Source organism: Corvus moneduloides, chromosome 3 (assembly GCF_009650955.1).
Source record: "Corvus moneduloides isolate bCorMon1 chromosome 3, bCorMon1.pri, whole genome shotgun sequence".
NCBI lineage: Eukaryota > Metazoa > Chordata > Aves > Passeriformes > Corvidae > Corvus > Corvus moneduloides.
Window position 1 is genome coordinate 91,327,086 of NC_045478.1, and position 19,381 is coordinate 91,346,466.

General features: G+C 41.7%; 1 protein-coding gene across 1 annotated transcript in view; it reads right to left on the reverse strand.

The window, feature by feature from the left end:
• KCNK5 (potassium two pore domain channel subfamily K member 5) overlaps positions 1-18,717 on the reverse strand; it is a 35,744-nt gene extending 17,027 nt beyond the window's left edge. Inside the window, exon 1 of the mRNA XM_032102738.1 lies at positions 18,262-18,717. Within this exon, the coding sequence (XP_031958629.1) occupies positions 18,262-18,447 (186 nt within the window). The 5' untranslated portion in view covers positions 18,448-18,717. The remainder of the gene's footprint in view (positions 1-18,261) is intronic.
• Positions 18,718-19,381: the final 664 nt, after the last annotated feature.

Consider the following 19,381-nt stretch of genomic DNA (forward strand, 5'->3'; position numbering starts at 1 on the left):
ACACCCAGAAGGTTTTTTTACATGTGTCTTGTTATTGATTCCTTATTTAGGTAATTTTGTCACAATTCTTTATTGATTTTTTTTTTTTAAGTGGGGAAACTCCTGTTCCTAGACTTCAATGTGGCTAGCACTTCTTTTCTTTTAAAGCAGTCTTGCTAGTTTTATTAGAGGGAGAAAGCACAGAGTGGGATACCTTGTCCTTTACTGGACTTTGAAAGCAGATTCCACTGAAAGTAATTAAGTACATGCTATGAAGAAAACTGTGGATTAGAGCTTGACATCCATTTTAATTTACTGATTAACCAGCACAGAACAGGCTGTCCAGTAAGAACACAAGACAAGAAACTACTAAACAAGATACGACCAAACACAGAGAAACACTGAAGTAGTCATTATCAGAGAGAAAATACTCTTGGACTAAATAACTGCATCACTGTGCTGTAAAGAAGCCCTGTGTATGTGTGTATGTCCTTCAAACGACATAACTGAGTTTGAAGAGGGGTTAGAAACATCCACATATTAATTCTACAAACATACCTTCACACTTGAGAATATTCACTATTTAGTATAATTCTGAAGATGCTTCTCTAAGGCTTATTTAGGCGCTCAGAACTGAGGAAGAGCACTGACATATCCCAAAGCAAACTGGAACTGCTCAACACGAGCTCCAAAATCATTCTGCAAAAGAGTTTGTTGGATATGCCAGTGAATTCCTATACGCATCTGAAGTTCTATCACATTAGCTGTTCTTAAAATTCACACTACCCAATCCCAGAATGACCTGTAAATACAAAGAGATTTAAACAACAGCATCCTTGCTATGAGTTAGTGAATCTATTGTGGTTTTGTGGCCATGCTTTGGTAGTGGGGGGGGCTATGGAGGTGGCTTCTGTGAGAAGCTGCTTGAAGCTTCCACCATGTTCAGCAGAGCCAGTGCCAGCCGGTTCCAAGACAGATGTGCCACTGGCCAAAGCTGGGCCAATCAGAAATTACAGAGGCAACACCTCTATGGTAACGTATTTAAGAAGGAAAAAAAAGTTATTGCTCAGATGTAACTGCAGCCAGAGCAGAGAGGAGTGAGAATGTGAGAGGAACAGCTCTGCAGACACCAAGGTCAGTGCAAAAGGAGAGGCAGGAGGTGCTCCAGGCTCTGGAGCAGAGATTCCCCTGCAGCCTGTGGTGCAGACCATGGTGGAGCAGCTGTGCCCCTGCAGCCCATGGAGGTCCATGGGGACGCAGAGATCCACCTGCAGCCTGTGGAGGAGACCCACCGGAGCAGGTGGATGCCTGAGAGGAGGCTGTGACCCTGTGGGAGGCCTGTGCTGGAGCAGGGTCCTGGCAGGGATCTGCAGGCCCATGGAGGGAGGAGCCCCCGCTGGAGCAGGTTTCCTGGTAGGACTTGTGACTCCATGGGGGACCCATGCTGGAGCAGGCTGTGTCTGAAGGACTGCACCCCATGGAAGAGTAACCCAGATTGCAGCAGTTCATAGAGAACTGCTGCCCATGAGACAGACTCACACTGGAGAAGTTCACAGAAAACTGTCTCCTGTGGGAGGAACCCCACAGTGGAGCAGGTGAGTGACTCCTCTCCCTCAGCAGTGGCAGGAACAATGTGTGATAAGCTGACCATAACCCCCCATTCCCTGTCTCCCTGAGCCACTGAGTGGGGGGAGGTAGAGTCTGTGAAGGAGGGAGGGGTAAGGGGAAGTTGTTTTTAAGAATTATTTTACTTTTCATTATCCTGCTCTGATTTTGTTAGTAATAAATTCAATTAATATCCCCAAGTTGAAACTGTTTTGCCTGTGATGGTCACTGGTGAGTGATCTCTTCCTGTCCTTATCTCAACTCACAAACCTTTCACTGTATTTTCTCTCTCCTGTCCAGTTGTGGAGGAGAGTGATAGAGAGACTTTGGTGAGTGCCTGGCATCCAGCCAGTGTCAACCCACCACATTTTACTATTGCATACAGTCTCCAGGACCTTCCAAAAACCGCGAGTGAAGTTTTTCAAAAGCATTTGTGTTTAGATACAATGCCATTATAAATAAAACGTAAGAGATAATACTGTCACAGCTCCCTACCTTTATTAAGGCTAGCAGCTTAAAAATCTGTCCTGACTGCAGAATAGACCTCCTTTCTGACTATTCTGCCACTTGGAAAGGAGTTTTCCCACACCTTCTCCCAGGCACTGATGATGGATAACACTTTTCCTCCCCTTCTCTTCGGCATTATTATTTTAACACAGCACCAATTACACATGTTTAACAATGCAGAAAGTTCTTCAGCAGACTGAGTCTAAAAAATAACAGTGGCAAATTTAAGTCTGGGCATTTCAGGGGTTTTTCTCCTGGGTTTTATGTTTTTGCAAGGGCAACATGTGTGTGGGAACAATGCTAAAATGATAAATTTGTAACAGGGACCAAGCATTAAGCTTTATTAATCCATAACTGCTGACAGTGGCAACCCAGTGAAGAGAGGAAATAATTGATTTAACATGCAAAGGGCAGTCTCAATAAAGACAGTCCTAGAGGCACAAGCATCTCTTTTTGTTTCTGTGTTCTCTATATGCTTCCTAGTCGGCAAAATGAATGAGGGTAGAGAATGCACATTTGTCACGTCACACAAACACTCCTTATTTCAGTCTTTTAAGTGCTCATCTGTTTTCTTGTTTTTCAATTAAAATTTAATCAGACTAAGTGATCCTTTAGAAAGGCAATCTGTTAATTAACCCATATAAGACAACAGAAATCATGCTCTTCGAGCACAATCTCAATTTATTATCCAGAAATAGCTCTCATTAGTCAGAGACAAGAAAGGGGGAAGTTTTTACATACAAATTTAGAAGATATATGCTCTACTTTGGTTTTAGCTTGTTATCTGAAAGCCATGAAATAAATAATGAATTTGGAGGAGATGTAAAGAACCATCTTTATACATGCCTGAACCTGAAAGACACATAAAACTCTAATTGTGGCTTAAATATAATATTTATGAGTCTGGAAACTTCAGAACACAGTCCAGTGGAAACAATTTGTGAGTTTACAGACAAATTAATTCCACATTATTGTTTGGAAACAGAAAAGGTAAAAAATTCTGCCAGCTATTCCCTGCTTGAAAAGATGATCAAAATTAGACAAAGCATGAGCAGTATGAAACTGAATACATAAGATTTGAGGATAAAAATTTTATGGCACTCTACAGTGCCAGCATTTGCTATATTGAATATTTTTTTCTCTCCTACATTCCCCTGCACACACTCCATCCTCCACCTCCTACCCCACTATTAAAACCAGACATTCACGTGCTGGACATTTTAGAAATTCATGTAGATGTAAATGCTGATCACTGCATGAATTCTACTCTATCTACAGCTAAGTCCTCAGGGTTGTTTCTACTTGGAGCAACAGTCTTAGTAATGTATAATGTTCTGCAAGATTAGCTGCTCAATCAGCGCTGGTAACTAGCACCACCACCTTTTCCTTCCCTCCAAGGTGGACACAAACATCACGAAGTGTATTGATGTGTTTGAGTTCTGAAGGGAAAGTTACAGCTGAGTAATAAACCTAATCAAGAGACCTTTCCTGAGGATATGATGCTTCCCAAGATGCAAGTGCACATTTTTTTGTGTGTCACTTGGCATGGAGAACAAAGACCGAGAGTTTTAAAGTTAATGGAAAATATCCTGGGAAACAATCCCCACTGACACGATGAGAGAATTATCTCTTGTGGGACAAACAAATGGGTGGGGATCAAACTTAACTCTCCTAGCTTCCCAACTTCTGCATTATCTGAAAAGTAACAGAAAAACAGTAATTCCAGGAAAGGCTGTCGATTTAACAACAGAAAGTGCCTGTCTATAGATGAGAACCATGGCAAAACCATTTGAGTTAGTTCAATTATAGAGAGAGCAGGTTAGCAAAATACAGTTTAAAATGTATCTATAGTTTCTTTAATTTCCTACTTCAGTCTATGCTACCAACTTCAACTCTCCTTGAATTAGCCTGAAAGAAGAGGAGAGCTCCAAAACTTCCGTATCTTGAAACTGGACCTCATTGCCCTTGAGAACAACATAGGTTTTGTCATCATTTTGTTTAGAGAAGATAAGCAATTTGTACTGCAAAAATGAAGGGCAAGAGGAGATAGCATTGCTTTCTTTGTACTATATCAGAAACTATAATGCAAGACCACAAACAAAAGCCATTTAAACAAAAAGCCATTTGGTACAAGAATAAATAACAACAACAAAAAAGCATGAGTGAAACTAAACTGCAAATTAAAACAGGTTCTCAACCAGGCAATAGCTGTTAATCAAAGCATTCAGCATGGTAGTGTGCATGAACCTCCCTGCCTAAACCAAGATCCAGATTAACAGTGATTGGTTTAGCTAATGTAAATATTTCTGCCATGTGGTGTCAGAGGTAAGATTTTGGATCTGGAATCCTTATTAATACTCTAGTGCACTGGGGAGCATATTTTTATCCTACAGTAAAATCCTCTTAGTAAGAGAGAAGGTGTTCTTCAGAGAGATGTTGGGAGAAAGTGTTTACTCTTTCACCATTTTCTGTGGCTCCATTCAAAGGCATGCAGGAGCTCTCCCTCAAGGATGGACATGATGCAGAGCACCCAAGAGATAAATGGTGAAGAGCAAAACAAATTACTTGGAAAGAAAGAACTCTGCTGATAAATAGAACACCAACACTTTTGCAGCACCACCTGTCAGGAGATTTATTTTTTCTCCTGACAGACTTCTAACAAGAAGGTCTTTAAGTAAGGTTCGAGCAATATAGAATACATATAATTTCCTTTACTGAATATATTAGTGGTTCTACGAAGTGGACGCATTTCCCTACTGACTTTGTGAAGCCTTATCTTAGGGCAACATTGAAAAGAAGTACAAGTAAAGATTAGTGATTTTGTAATGATAATTTGCACTCCTTATTTGTACAAAGTGCTATTCTACTGAAGGTTTACAGATGGCTGTTATGTCTCCAGCTACAGACATAACACAAGAGCTATCCTCTTCAGATTAAGCAAATTTTGCATGAAAATATTCCATCTGACAATGGAAACAGAGCACTGATCTGAGCAACCTGGTCTAGTGAAAGGTGTCCCTGCCCATGGCAAGGGAGTTGGAACTGGATGATCTTTAAGGTTCCTTCCAACCCAAACCATTCTATGATTTGTTCTTTTTTTTGTAAAAAGCAATGCAAGCGTTACATTTGTTTTTGCAGCTTTCCATCATAAGCATCTATTTTACAAAATAAGTGTTTTAAAAATAGGCAGTTTAAGATATTTTCAGTCAAAACACACATGTGTTTTCTAAAAAGTCTTCACATTGTGTACATGAGTGTTTGTGGAAACCTGTTGTAGGCTGCCCAGACATGATTTGGATAATGCTTGTTGATTTCATGGTCTGCAGTGAGTTCCATATTTTGCCTTTCTCCATCCTCATGGAAACTTCCCATTGCTTTCCCAAACTACCTTTACTAAAAGGAATACCCCAAGACTGAGGCTTCATTTTTCATGCAGTAAAATTCGAGGACAAAATTCACAGAAGGATGTTCAGCCCAAACGGGATTGGACCTACGCACACCTCCTCACTAAGGTCAGTTGAAGCCAAGCCAACATTGCCCACATGACCTGACAGAAAAACGGAGTAGTCAGGTCTTTGGAAATATTTGTTGCTCTTTCTACACCATGAAATCAAGCATGCAATCAAGAAGAGAAAGCAAACTTAAGACCTCTGATCAGAAACTGCACAGTTGTTAAAATGGTACCTGGTGAATTTTGAGGGGTTTTGGCAAATTGAATCTTTACAGTTGAATGAATAAAGCTTTCCCTCACTACCAACCATTGCTGTCCTGCTGCTAATTTCTCTTTGACATAACAACTAGCTAACAACATGCTTGATTAGGGACCTCCTGGCCCACATGTGTAAAAAAGCAGACTAGGGGTGAACTATTGTGATGAGAGAATTTTTTATTCTGCAATAATCCCCCACGTTTTGGAATAGTTTTTATTTTAGAGTAAACATGAAGTCAATGAGATTTAGGTGGTAAGAGTCCATAAAAAAAAAAATTTTCAACAACTGGAGCTCTACTTCTATTCTGCAGTACAAATAGGTGTTACTGTTTCCTTTGGAAAAAAAGGTCTAACCTGTAGGGAAATTAACCTCTTGGAGGCATGTCAATATTTTTACAGCATGCACTGTTTAAGACTTGCTCGTGTATGATGTATAGCATGGACAGTTAATTTTCCTATAAGTCATAATTCATAGGACAAACAATGTGAGGGGTATTAATGGAAAGAGATCAACAAGGTTATTTCCTTTTTATGACTTTCTGCAGAGTTAAATAATAAGTGAAACTCTTAATTCAGCAAATAAGTTAACTGGAACTATTTTGTCATTGCAGAATTGAATACTGAAGCTTCCCTATTTGTGATACTTGCAGATCCTACCCTTCAGCGAACTAATGTTGCCTAATTTTATTTCTCCTTTCTATTTATGTGTAATGGATGTAAATACCAACTGTTTTGAAGAGGCATCTGCCTTTTTTGACAGACCATGACTAGAGAATTTAACAGTTTATATGGATTTTCCCCCTATTAATTTCAGGACTAGATCCAGTTTTATGAACTACTTAATAAACTATTTTGATGAAAAGCATATTCAGTGCTTTACCAGCATTCCCTTGCTCTTGTGATTAATGCAATAATAGAAAAGCTTCCTTTTCACTTTCCCAAGTTCCACATAGACATGTTTTGAAGACAAATTAGCTAAAGGTTATTGCTGCATGAGAACTGCAGCTGTTCTGCAGATGCTGAGTGTCCCTACTTTCCATTGGCCCACAATCATTCTCATACTGAAATAAAACCTATCAGACTATGTCATAACTTTCATTATTACAGCTTAATTTTGTGGGCTTCTGTTCCAATATGCTTATAACAAACTTTGCCATGGACAGGGAAAAGGAAAAAAAAAAAGTATTTCAACAATTTTTATGTTGCATCAGCTGAAATTAAGACATTGGAATAATCTATAATAGCAGATTAAGCTTCCTTCCTATCTGAATACATACATGGTGACTAATGTAGCCAACTCCCCTTTAGAAGGGCTTTGGAAAATGCTGTTGTCCCCATTTCAGAGATAAGAAAGTGGAAGCAGAAGAGTCAAGAGTTTAATCAAGCCCTCACACCAGCTATGTTAGGCAGGGTTAGAACCAGACAGTGTTTGCATGAGCCTCTTGCAACAGAGCTGGTACCGATTGCATAAGCAGATGGTAACCCATGCAGCAGTCTGTTTCCAAAATAATACATTTCAGTTCAGTTGCAATTGATTTAAGTAGATTTAAATGAAACCAAAACAGTCCTATTGTCAATAAAAACACAGTTTATTGAGATTAATTTACTAGATGGAGAGGGGTTGGACAGAATATATTGATATTACATAGGAGAAGCAGAAATGGAAACTGAGTTTAAAATTGTGCTTCCTGACACCTCCTCCCCCCTAGCCTACCATGGTCACAGTGTATACGAATAGTTGATTAGGACAAGTCAAAACACAAGTGATCCAAGCTTGACAGCTTTGCTTACAGAGGCCCAATAAGCTTTTCAACTCAGTGAGTAAATTGAAGCACAAAGTAACATTGCATACTGCGCTCTCCCCCATTTATGGCCATGCATTAAAATACGCTTCAGATTAAGAAATTTACAGAAAGTCACTTGTTCAGAACACTCTAAAAACTGTTCAGAGTTTGTTTCTTAGGCACTAGGAGGAACTAGACTTTTGGTTATAGACTTTTGGTTTCACAAGCACTTTGTATTTCATCCCCAAATTTCAATACAACTTTAAAGGTCTTGTTTCCCTGAAGACACGCTAGAAGCTGCTGCTGAAGCGTGCTAGTAGCATCACACACGCCACTTCCTATTTAACAACCTATCTTAAGGAGAAATTAGTATTAAAAAAAAAAGGCAGGTCCTTGTAAAACAACTTACTTGTCTGACAATTCAGTGGGCTTACACATGCTAGAATAAAAATCTTGCTTGTCCCAACAGCATCAAATAAAAAACCGAAAGTGATCAGACTTGGGTGGAGCAGAGTACTACTTGTAACAACATTTTTAATCAGGTAGACTTTTGAACCACAAAACAGGAACAAGAAAAAGACACACTGTTGGCTATTAACTCTTTAGGGTAACACCTTCACTAAGCCACCTTGTTAAGCCAAACTAACAACCAGGTCTCCAGGGTGAACAAAAACTTTACATAACCTCAACCACACTAGTCTCTCTCCCTATATCAGTCCTGTATCAGGCAGCAGGAGGAGGAGGCAAGGCAAGGCATGCTTCCAATGTCAACAGGGACAGGATGCTTTGTATGAATAGCAAGGTGATGGGTTTATGTAGAGAGGTCTAACACGGGGAAAAAACTTGCTACAGAAATGCTCTTAGCTTTGAGATTTCTGTTATTATGTATTTAGCTTTATCCAGGGCTTAACCTGAAACAAAACGTTTTTGTATAACTTACTGTAAGTCTCTTCAACACTAGATTAACTCAAGACTGATCTTTGAGGAGGACTGGGGAAAGAGTAGAGGCTGCTCTGAACAAATGTTTTCAAATACAGAGATCTTCTGGCACAGTTACAGCAGGTTAGAAAGAAGTGTGATCAGTAACTGAGATAACATGCTAGGAAACGTCTGACCTAGACACTCAGACCTGTAATCGCTTGGTTTGCCTAGTCTATGTTATTTCTTCTGTTGGGTGAGTGAATTAGACTGCCAATAACATCAGTTTGCTGCTAAGAGCTGGCTGTGCATTAGAGTATTTCTTAAACACAGTTGTGTCAGCATATATACAAACCCCATTTTTTCAGGAATTGTATAACATTAAAAACCACACATGCAACACGTGCACTGGAACACAATATTCTGCTATTTTAATATATTCTGCACTATACTAGTAAGTACACAGAAGGGGCTTTCTTACCAAGAGAGCTTCCAACCACTAACTGACAGAAAGCAGAACAGATACTACTTCAATAATTCTCCAATAACCTTTTCAGTCCTGTACCACACCTAGTTCCTGGTCAAAACCCAACCGTAAACTAGAAATTGCATATATCCTGTGGAAAGGATTTAAAGTAAGCGAAAAAGTAAGCTTAGTCAACTGAAAAATCTTCCCACTTTAAGACTACCAAACCACACACACTTTCAGATTCACAAAATTTCCCATACATCTGCAGGTTTCCCCTGAACGGCTAACAAGAGACAAATTGCAGGCAAAGAGCAATGTACAGCACTGACGTGTGGCAGGTGAATAACACTCTGTGCCCTGTCACTTCTCAACTGTCCCATCCCTGAGGATGTATTAAAGCCAAACCACTTTGCCATCTTCTTGCTACTGTATTAAAGGCAAGAGGGATCAGCTGGCACAAGTACTTATAGTTGCTGCCTTCTGTTGGACTCTTTTCCTTCCTAGCCCAGATTTCCTGAAACTGACATCATGACTGTCCAGCAGCATCTATTACCGTCTCAGAAGCTGAGACAGGGGAAGCACTTGCACATTTCTAAGTAGAGAACCCTCAAGCATAAAAGCTGCTCACGTTCAAGATGCTAAGGGAGTCAACAAAACCACAGAAAAGCTGCAGTTACCTCAAATAAGTGAGACGGTTTTCCTAAGATGCACAGAATTCAGCTCAAAGCACCTAGTCAATGTCTAGGTGCAACTACTTTATGGCAGTGTCTCTCCACTGGGAGACAAGAAGCAGCCAGCTGTGAGGACATCTGTCCAAATAACCAAATGTCTAATTGTAGCAGAGCTGAACAAGCATTATTAAAACATGCAAATAAAACCAAGGCACTCTCAAAGTATGAACTACATTTTACTTCCCCTAAATATAAGATAAAGACATCCTATTCTCATTTCATTAATCAAGTTGACGGCTTTAGGGCCTTGCAGAGGCTATGTAACAACTCATGAAAATCACTGTTATCCTATAGTCTCAATCCAGTTAAGACACTACCTGAAAATCTAGTATTACTGTAACAAATACAATAGAGACACAATAAAGATGACTACTGGGTCTGCTGCTAGGCAAAAGCAACTTCAAAATTTTTCAGTCTCTCTCCCTTCCCTTGCCTTCCACCTGAAAAGCCATAAGAAAACTTGGAAACATGTAAGTGATATTTTAAAAGGGCAGTTGATAGTGACGCAGGTGAAAAGCTTTCAGAGTGCACTGATAAAAATAAGAAAGAGTGAAGCATAAACTCCAGTGCCCTTCAAAAACCCTTTGCCAGCAAGGCAAGCATAGATTGCCCTCTGTCATTCTGCAGTCACGTACACATACACACCACTTAAGACAGGCCTTAAGCCTTGACTGGCAATTTACCATAGGTCAACTATTTAACTTGATTTTAACATATTTGCACTACAGTCTGTAGCTGGTTAACAGCAACTGTAAGAGCTGAGCATGTGCTAGGCTAAGCGTTCCAGCCAGACTAATGCAAGAGAGGCTGAGGGAGAAGTCAATATCACAGTGAGCTTGATTAGACCCCTTCTCTTTGTTCAGCTGGGTGGCTCCAAACACCTCCCCTATTTCTTTGGTGCCTGGAGGAGACTCATCAACCTCACTTCCCTTATAGGCCAGAACTAACCTGCTTACAAATTGCTGTTTTGTTAGCAAGGGACCAAACGTGACTCTTGAGCAACTTTCCTCCAAAGCTTTTTTACTCCTTTGGAGTAGATTGGGAGTAGCAAAGAGCAGCAATAAGAGCATTTGGAAGTCACACAGAGAAGTAATCACTGATAATTTGATATTTTATCCAGGCCATCAAAAATACTGTATCATATCTGACTATGCTTTCTACCTCAGGACCTTCACAACCCTTTGCAGAATTATCTTCAAGTTCCATCAGCTATTACTCACTCGCTGCCATTATCTGACAATCTTATGACTTACTTTGCAGTCCAAATGAATGTTAACTGTCACCTGTTGTTAGGAAGTATCAGAATTCAGAGACCTGGGATAGGTCCAACTGGCACATTTTTGCACCTCTTGCAACCTCAAAGAGACGCCGCACAGGTCTGGGTTTTGTTTCTCAGCAGTTGGAGACTGCTTACAGAGTATTTGCAAGATGCCGGCACAGAACAAAGCTAATTTAGTATTTGCCAGTTTGCTAAATCACAGTCCGTGTCTACCTTTTGATTAAGGCAGAAATATGGTCCTACAGACTGGCTGATCTGCAGCAATCAATCCCACAACAGCGGTTAAAAAAATAGGTCCATCGTAAGAAACACTACCAATACACATGGTTAGAAAAGGAAACACAACCTATTATTTGTTTCCTACTTCCTTTTTATCGCTCACATTTCTTTCTCTTAAGAAAATCAGTGTATGAGGTTTGATTTAAAACATTTCAGAAACTGTTTTGCACCCAAGAGTGTCTTTGATCCACTCCAGTTCACACAACACAATGGAGGAGAAAAAAAAAGAGTAACTTCCTTACTGATTTGACTGTAAATAGAGCTACTAGGGCAATAAATGCCTAGGAGCAATCTCTCCTGCCTACAATTCAAGTGTTGGTAAGTGCATAACTAACACAGTAAAATCTAAAAACTCTAACACAAAGACATAATAAAGTAAGATGGGAGGACACAGAAAACAAACAGCCAGCCTGAAGTTCCCTGCTAAAGAACCTGGTGTTTTAAAGAAAAGACCTAGTAATGCTAGAACCAGCAGTGCTGATGAGGGACCTGACAGAATCAAGACAGAAAATAAAGGAAGACAAAGCCCCTTCAAGCCCAAGGCATCCCCTCAGCAGAGAAAGCTAGCAAAATGCAGAGCACATATTGCATGCTTATTTTAAAGGTTCAATCTGTCTCAAAGTGTGGCACTCCTGAGGATGTCTGTAGCACCACAGGTGCTTCAGATGTGACCTCACTGGCATTTTAATTTAACTGAAGAGCGCAACTCTTCCACTTGTCCTGTTACCACATTCTGCTACATATTACAGAGCAGACTCAGTTTGTCATCTGAACTTATTTTGGACTAAACAAAGCCCAAAGACATAGTACTACTCCATCCTACTCCAGGAAGAAATTTAACTACACTTTCATATGTATTCATTCCATAGAATCAAATAAGTGCCAGGACAAAATAAAACCTCTGCAAATCACAGGCACTGTGATCAGCAGAACCAAAGCACCGAAGTGTAAAAGCATTCTCCTTTGCTCCCCAGTTGATCAGATTATTGACTGTCACTTGTAATCCAGTTTGCTTCTGGGTTGTTATGTTCCTATGTTGACATCTACTTGCACTACCATCAAGGAATACAACTGTTCTGAAAGTCAACAGCATTCAGAGAAAAGCAAAACAATTCATTATATTTGATTAGTTATTAATAGAAAAACCAAAAATTTGTTTTAAAAAAGGAAATCTGTACAAAGTCATCATTACACTGTATCTTCACTGGCTACAGAAGGTATCTTGCAAAAACCACATATACAGTATGAACCACAGCAGGGCTTCCAAGATCTTTTAGAACAAGCTGTTGATAACTTGCAAAACTACTTGCATGCAATGGTCTCTAGAGCAGAGCTTGCCAAAAACACACCTAGTAGCAGAAGGTAACATGTAAGGTAACACAAACATTCAGTTCTAAGGTAACAGAAGGACAGCATACTAGGAACACTCAAGAATTAAGTTCATAACAGGAAAAAGGAAAAGCCCATAGCAGGAAAATTATAGCTTTTGATCGATTGCTATTGCTCCATCAGCAGAGAGTTGCAGTGTATGCACTATCAGCTTTGTTTAACTATGTTCCAAGAAAGTTCAAACAATTTAATGGTTAAACAGTGAAAATGAAAAAAAAAAGAAAACACAACAGAAAAGCATGTCTGCTTACATTTGGTTTTATGTGTAGAAACATACAGAGAAAAGCTGTGGGGTAATGCAGCTGGACATCAGGAGCAATTTCTTCACAGAAAGGGTTGATTAGCATTGGAATGGACTGCCCAGGAAGGTGGTGGAGTCACCATCCCTGGAGGCATTCAAGAAACAACTGGACATGGCACTCAGTGCCAGGGTCCACTTGACAAGTTGATGTTTGGTCAAAGGTTACACTCTATGATCTCTGAGGTCTTTTCCAACCTGAATGATTCTGTGCTGCCTGTCCTCAATTCTTTTCTCCTAATGTTGCAGTGGCAATATCCATACCTCACAGTCTGAGGCATCTTAGGCAGCCGTGGACAGTGGTCCTACATTTTCATCTCAGTTCATACCTGCTGAACTTAAAGGATTCATAATTAAAGATATAAATTTGAAAAGCCTAGGAATACCTATTTCACAAACATAAGCCTTAATTTACACTGTCAAGTTTTTATATGAAAGATATTATAAACAGTTAACAACCTTGTTTCATCGGCAGTCACTTGTCCTTGTCTGAAAGATGCTCAGCTTTACTTTGTTCAGCCTATGGAAAAGGCTTAGGCTTGAAAAGGACAAGTTAACTGGAATTCTAGACAGTTAATTGTCCTCTATTTATCCACCCCACCTTTAATATCTTCAGTGGAAGAGATCAAGAAGGTAAAGGGCAAACAAACAAACCCAAGTAAGTCTAGAATCTCATTTATGCATCTCCTGAAGAGCACAAAAAAGGGAAAAATATTATGAAAAAGATGCTCCTATTAACTTTACACTGAAAACCAAATCATTCTACAAGGCCTAAGCAAAAGCCATCATCTCTGTTAAATGCTGACAAACAGCACTGAAAACCTAGTTCAAGTTTTCAAGAAAACTAATTTGCGGACTCTCTCAAAAGTACTGCACATAGATTTAAACCTTGAGGCAGCAGCTTGAAAGTACAGTCATGTGGGAAACAATGTTCAGTATCAGAGAATATTCTTAAGTTTTCACAATTTAAGACAAATTCCAAGAATATCCAGATCTAAAAGCAAGCTTCAGCATCCTCAAACACAAACCAAAATCCTGCAAATGCACCTGTACTTGTGAAAAGTGAAGAAGACACTTAAAAAACAGGGGAGAAACTACTATTAATCCACTTTATTGTTATTGCCTTTAGCATAAACCATGTGCCATGTATATCCCAGCAGCTATCCCTAAAAGTCTTCTAAAATGTTTGCTAACAGCACTGGGCTTTAAGTCTAAACATTTAGGTTTCTAAAGTTATGTCTTAGACCTGTTTAGAGTCTTGCATGCTTTTCAAATAAAGATGTCATACTCAGTATGTTTGTCTGCCTCTCCTAAACACAGCCAGCAGTTTCTCTTTTCATTTTATTGCTGTTTTGAAAGTAACCATTTTCACTCATCTGCAAATTCTTCCCTTTCTTTTCACCAGCCTTGATGTTTATCAATGGGAAACATTTCATTTTTCAATGACTCTGGTGGGCCAGTAAAAGATTTCCTGGTAAATAAGACATGGCCCAGGGCAGGCAAACCTTTGCTTATGTGAATAGACATGAGGGTCAAGAGGGCACCTCCTTGCATGAATAGCTTCTTTATTATTAAGCTGATGTTTCACAACCAGGATGGAGCAATAAAGAGTAAAAGTAAGGAACTGGAGAAGAGGGAAATGACTGAATCACCTTATATTTGGCTCAGTCTTCCTCCTGCAGCAGGGTAGATAAAGGTGTCATCACTATGGATCCCTGCTTTGTTGCCCTTCCTAAAAAGTCCCAGGATTTAGGGCCACTGAAACAAGTGGCAATGACAAGCCATAGACTTTTTATCAACAGACAAAGCTGTTAAACTGTTTTTAGGATTCTACAATGATGATAAATATGGTATATTAATGCTAAAAATGTTAATTTTTGCATATAGTCTAAAGAGGTAAGAGACATTTCTCTTGCAAAGTAACTGTACATAGAGATGGGAGATTACGCAGTTCTTGTGTAAATACGCAGTTGTGGCTGAGGGTCTTTGGAGGCTTAAATAATGTGAATGATGTGGCATCTCAGCCACATTTACATTTGAGCAATCAGCTCTACCCAGAAGAACATGGACAGGCAGAAACCAGCCTATACACTGCCCAGGGTGAGCCACCTTTAAAATCAGGGTCTACATAACATTACTCCAAGAAGTGTTTAAGTACTTTCTTTACTTCTTACAGTTGTGATAAGTAATACGGTGCTCTCAACACTCAAAAGCAAATGGATTCTTCACACAAGAGACTCCTCAAAGTTGCTCTTAAGCAAGTTTATTTTTAGGCATTTCTCAGCATGGAAGGAAAAGGCTTTCTTCTCAGCATATCCGACAATACTCAGCTTGTAAATTTCTGCATGTGTGTTAAACACATTTCAGTAAACATTTATTGTGCTGTATTTCTACTGTAATGCATTGTGAAATTTTTATTACGGAATATAAACTTTAGACAGTACTTGACCAAATACAGCTCACTTAATAATCAGTTGAACTGTTGGCACAGAGATACTGGTCTGTAGGTGAGCTGAGAATCTGTGCTGATAACCTACTTGTCTTTTTAAGTGCTCAAGATCAACGCTACAGATCTAGCTTTGTAGTCATTCCACACAGTTTCCATTGCACTTAGAGCTAGCATTAGGCTCAAAGGAACACACAAGCTAACCTGGGTGGGGAACAAGGGCAGCAGAGAGACCGGTCTCTGAATAAGTCAGTCCTTGTCACCTTTCAGGCTGCTTCTGGAAACAAAATTGGTATTGTTAGTTCAACTTGAACATTTCTTGGCATCCTTTCATTTTACTAATATCCGTTTAAAATTCTACAGTTGGTGATATTTGCTGAAGAACTTTATCCGGTGTGTTTTAAATGGGGGTCTTAAATAGAACATCAGAGAAGTAACAGCAAAGCTCAACATGGCTCTGTAAAGTCATATGAGTGTCAGTGGGGACCAAAAACAGAGTGAAAGAAAAGGCTTCAAGATGAAACCACCCATTAAAAAGAGACAACAGCAGAGAAATGAGTTAAACTATGCAAAATCCCAAGAACAAGTTTAGGGAGTCCATGGAAGAAGCTAGAGGAAGAGGCTCAGAGGAACAAGACAGAAGTGGGGGTGAGGATGGGTGGGGACGTGTTAAAAGCCCATTTTCAAATCAGCAACCTTCTGGATTTATTACAAGAGAAAAAATCTGGAGGTTTAATAAGAGAAGAGGATAATCAAGATTTGTGAAAGAGATGCTAGCAATGTTTTAAAGATTCGGCAGAATCCAACAGAAGCAGCACTGAGTGGCTGAGAAAGGACAACTACAATGACTATTTCCGATATACTTTACAGCTTACTCAGGACAGAATCCCGATGTCCTTACATGATTCCCCCATCACAGTTAGCTTCAGCTAGGTTAGATTTCACCCTGCCATCATCCTCTGTCAGAAATGACACTACCCTCTTTCCCATCACTTCTTACATAGAAGTTGAATAAGAACAGGAACAAAACTACAAGTCAAAAAGAAAGCAGGCAGTAAAGTTTCCAGTTACCAGTAAGAGTGAAATAAAGGCATTTGCATTTGAGCTAACTTGAGCTTAGGACAACAACAGACCATCTATGAGGGATCATCAGACCATCGAGACTGGACATGGAAAGTAGGACATGACTGGAAGAAGTACAGAGGGAAAACTCAAACCACATATGGGACTATTACCAGGGGCTAACACGCATTGAAGAGGGAAGGCCCTCCACATTTTCACTGTCATCTTGGTTTTTAAGAAAAAAAAAAAACCAAACCAAAAAACCCGCAACTTTCTGCCACTTCAGGATTAATTGTGATACGCATGATGAGAGAAAACAAACAAAAAACCCCCTAACGATTCCCTCATATCAACATAATTTACATCCTAAATTGAGGCAGAATGTAGATTCTGCATTATGTTTGCAGCAAGTTAAGCACACCAGGCTTAATGCACATCCCAATCCAAACAAGGTTTCTTTCTTGAGGACATCAGAACAGACTTGGGATATAACTTAGAGTAAGATTTCGTTAAGACTCCAGGACAGCAAAAACATACTCCAAACACATCGCATATCTTTCATTTTCCAACATTCCTTTATGGTTTCAAGCCTCCATCCACCTGTTCCACTGTATACCACAAAGACACACCAGGGCACTAAGATGGTAACAATAAGGACACTACCAGAAAGCTCTGCTATCTGAACCAGACAGAAGGCAGCCACCAACTGAGAAAACTTAAACCACAAACTTTTGGGATCAAGAACCTATACTCTTCTAAGCTTGCACAGTATCGATTACACCAAGAAAAATAACGAGCCACTTTGCCATTCTTCTGTATTTTAGCATTTTAATAGACTTTTAGTGAATTTGAAAATAAAATATTTTTTTTAAAAAACCCCAATGAACAGAAATAATGAACAGAAAATCTACCCGGTATAAACATTCTCACCACTGGAGCCCCACATATCTGGGCAGCCTGTTTTTCATAGTTCACCATTGCTTGCCACGACATTTTAACGGATCCATAAAAAGGCACTAACCAAGTTTATACTGCTCTCGGATTTAATACATGCTATCGATTAATAATTAGTTTTGAAGAGGCATTCTGCCAGATGACCAAACCAGGACGATTATCAACTCCTTACGGCTTGGAAAGAAGTCAGTCTCCTGGAGTACAACAGCGCAAGAGTTGCGAGCATCCCTCCGTGCAAGCCGTGCACCCTTTCCCCCGGTTACCCCGACTGACCTCCGGGACCCCCAGGGCACCTCTTCAGCATTTAGTAAGAAAACAATTAAAAAAGAGAAAGGGAAGAAAATCAGACCAAACAGAAGAGGATCGAGACTCTTAGCTTCACCTTCCCTCCTTCTTAACACAACATCCATTGAGGCAAAAGGAACCACCCTGGGTGCTAAAACAAGAGCCGCATTCAGGGCGCCGCGCCGAGCAGCGGGCGGGAGCACACTCCGGGCGGGCACCTCTGGGCCGGCCAGCTAACGCTGAAATCAACCCCCAGCTCCTCTAGCACTCAGAGGGAAAGAGAAGGCAACGCGGACCCATTTAAGGGCTCTGTCATTAAGTAGTTAGGAACGATTAAGAGCTTTCCCTACGCTCCCGCTCGAGGGACAGTTTTTCGGCAGCGGGCTTTGTGAAGGCACAGACGCGGTCGGGCTGTGCCGGGTCCCGGCTGGTTCCTCAGCCCGCCCGCCCACGGGCGCGGGGTTTTCCGCTCCAGGGCGCCCGGCAGCACCTGCTGCTGCTGCTGGCACCCCCCGGCCCCAGCCCCGGCCCCAGCCCCGGCCCCCGCCCCGGCGGCGCCCGCTGTACCTGCAGGATCTTGTCCAGCCCCTCTTGGCCCAGGCAAGGAAACTGCTTGAGCAGCTCCGTCTTCTGCCGCTTATAGTTGTCGGTAGCCGAGCGCCAATGGGGCTCCTCCAGCACCTCGAAGATCGCCGCCCCAATGGACAGGTAGAAGATGATGGCCGAGGTCAGCAAGGGGCCCCTGTCCACCATGGTGCCGGCGGCAGGCACGGAGGGCGGGCTGGCGGAGCGCGGCAGGCGGGCGAGCCGGGGCGGGTGCCCCGCGCTGCGGCCGTGGGTGCCCAAAGCCGCCCTGTCCTTCCCTGACCACCTCTGCCTACCCCGGCCGTCCGCCGTGCCTCCTCTCCCGGCTTCTGCCGCGTTCCCTTAGAGTCTTCCACACTCCCCTCCCACTCTTCCTCCTCCCTCCTCTGCTCCGCTCCACTCCACTCCCCCCGGGCTGATCTCCTTCCCCTAGTTCTTTCCCCTCCCTCCAGAGCAGCGATTTGAACCTGGTGCTCTCCCGCTTCCTCTGCCCCCGGCCCGCGCATGCGGTGCTGTCGCCGGGGAGAGGCCGGCGGGGCGTCCCGGGCGCGGCGGGACCCAGCCCGCGGCCCGGCCAGGGACGGGCGGTCCCCGCAGGGCGGGAGGGCGGCGGTGGGGTCCGGCCATCGCCATCGCCCTCCCCCGAGGGGCCGCCTGGGGGAAGGTGTCTGTCCGCAGATTTCACCCCTTCCCTGAGACGTCCACACGTGGGCATTACAGATCATTCGGAGCAGAAAATGCATCTCCCTTTCTTTCATGCCTTTGGTACCTTCAGTAAATATTGCTGTGTATGCTGTCTGTATGTTTGGGAGGGAGGGGGACACGGGGTAGTGATTTTCCATGAGATGCTCAAAACATCTTCCAGGCTGAAGCTCTCTTGAAGCTCCCCCTGTTTGTGAAGCCTTCTCCAGGAGACTCTTACAGCCATGCACCAGCCCACGCCGCTCCGTGCTCGAATGGGGCTGGAAATGGGTTTAAATGGGGAGGGAGAGGATATAGCGATGCGTTATGCACCCTGGCAGTGCTTCTGGTGCGGACACAGTTCATCTTACAAACATTGTTTTTGTGGGGGTAACTTGTTTTCTTCCAGCCCCCACAACAG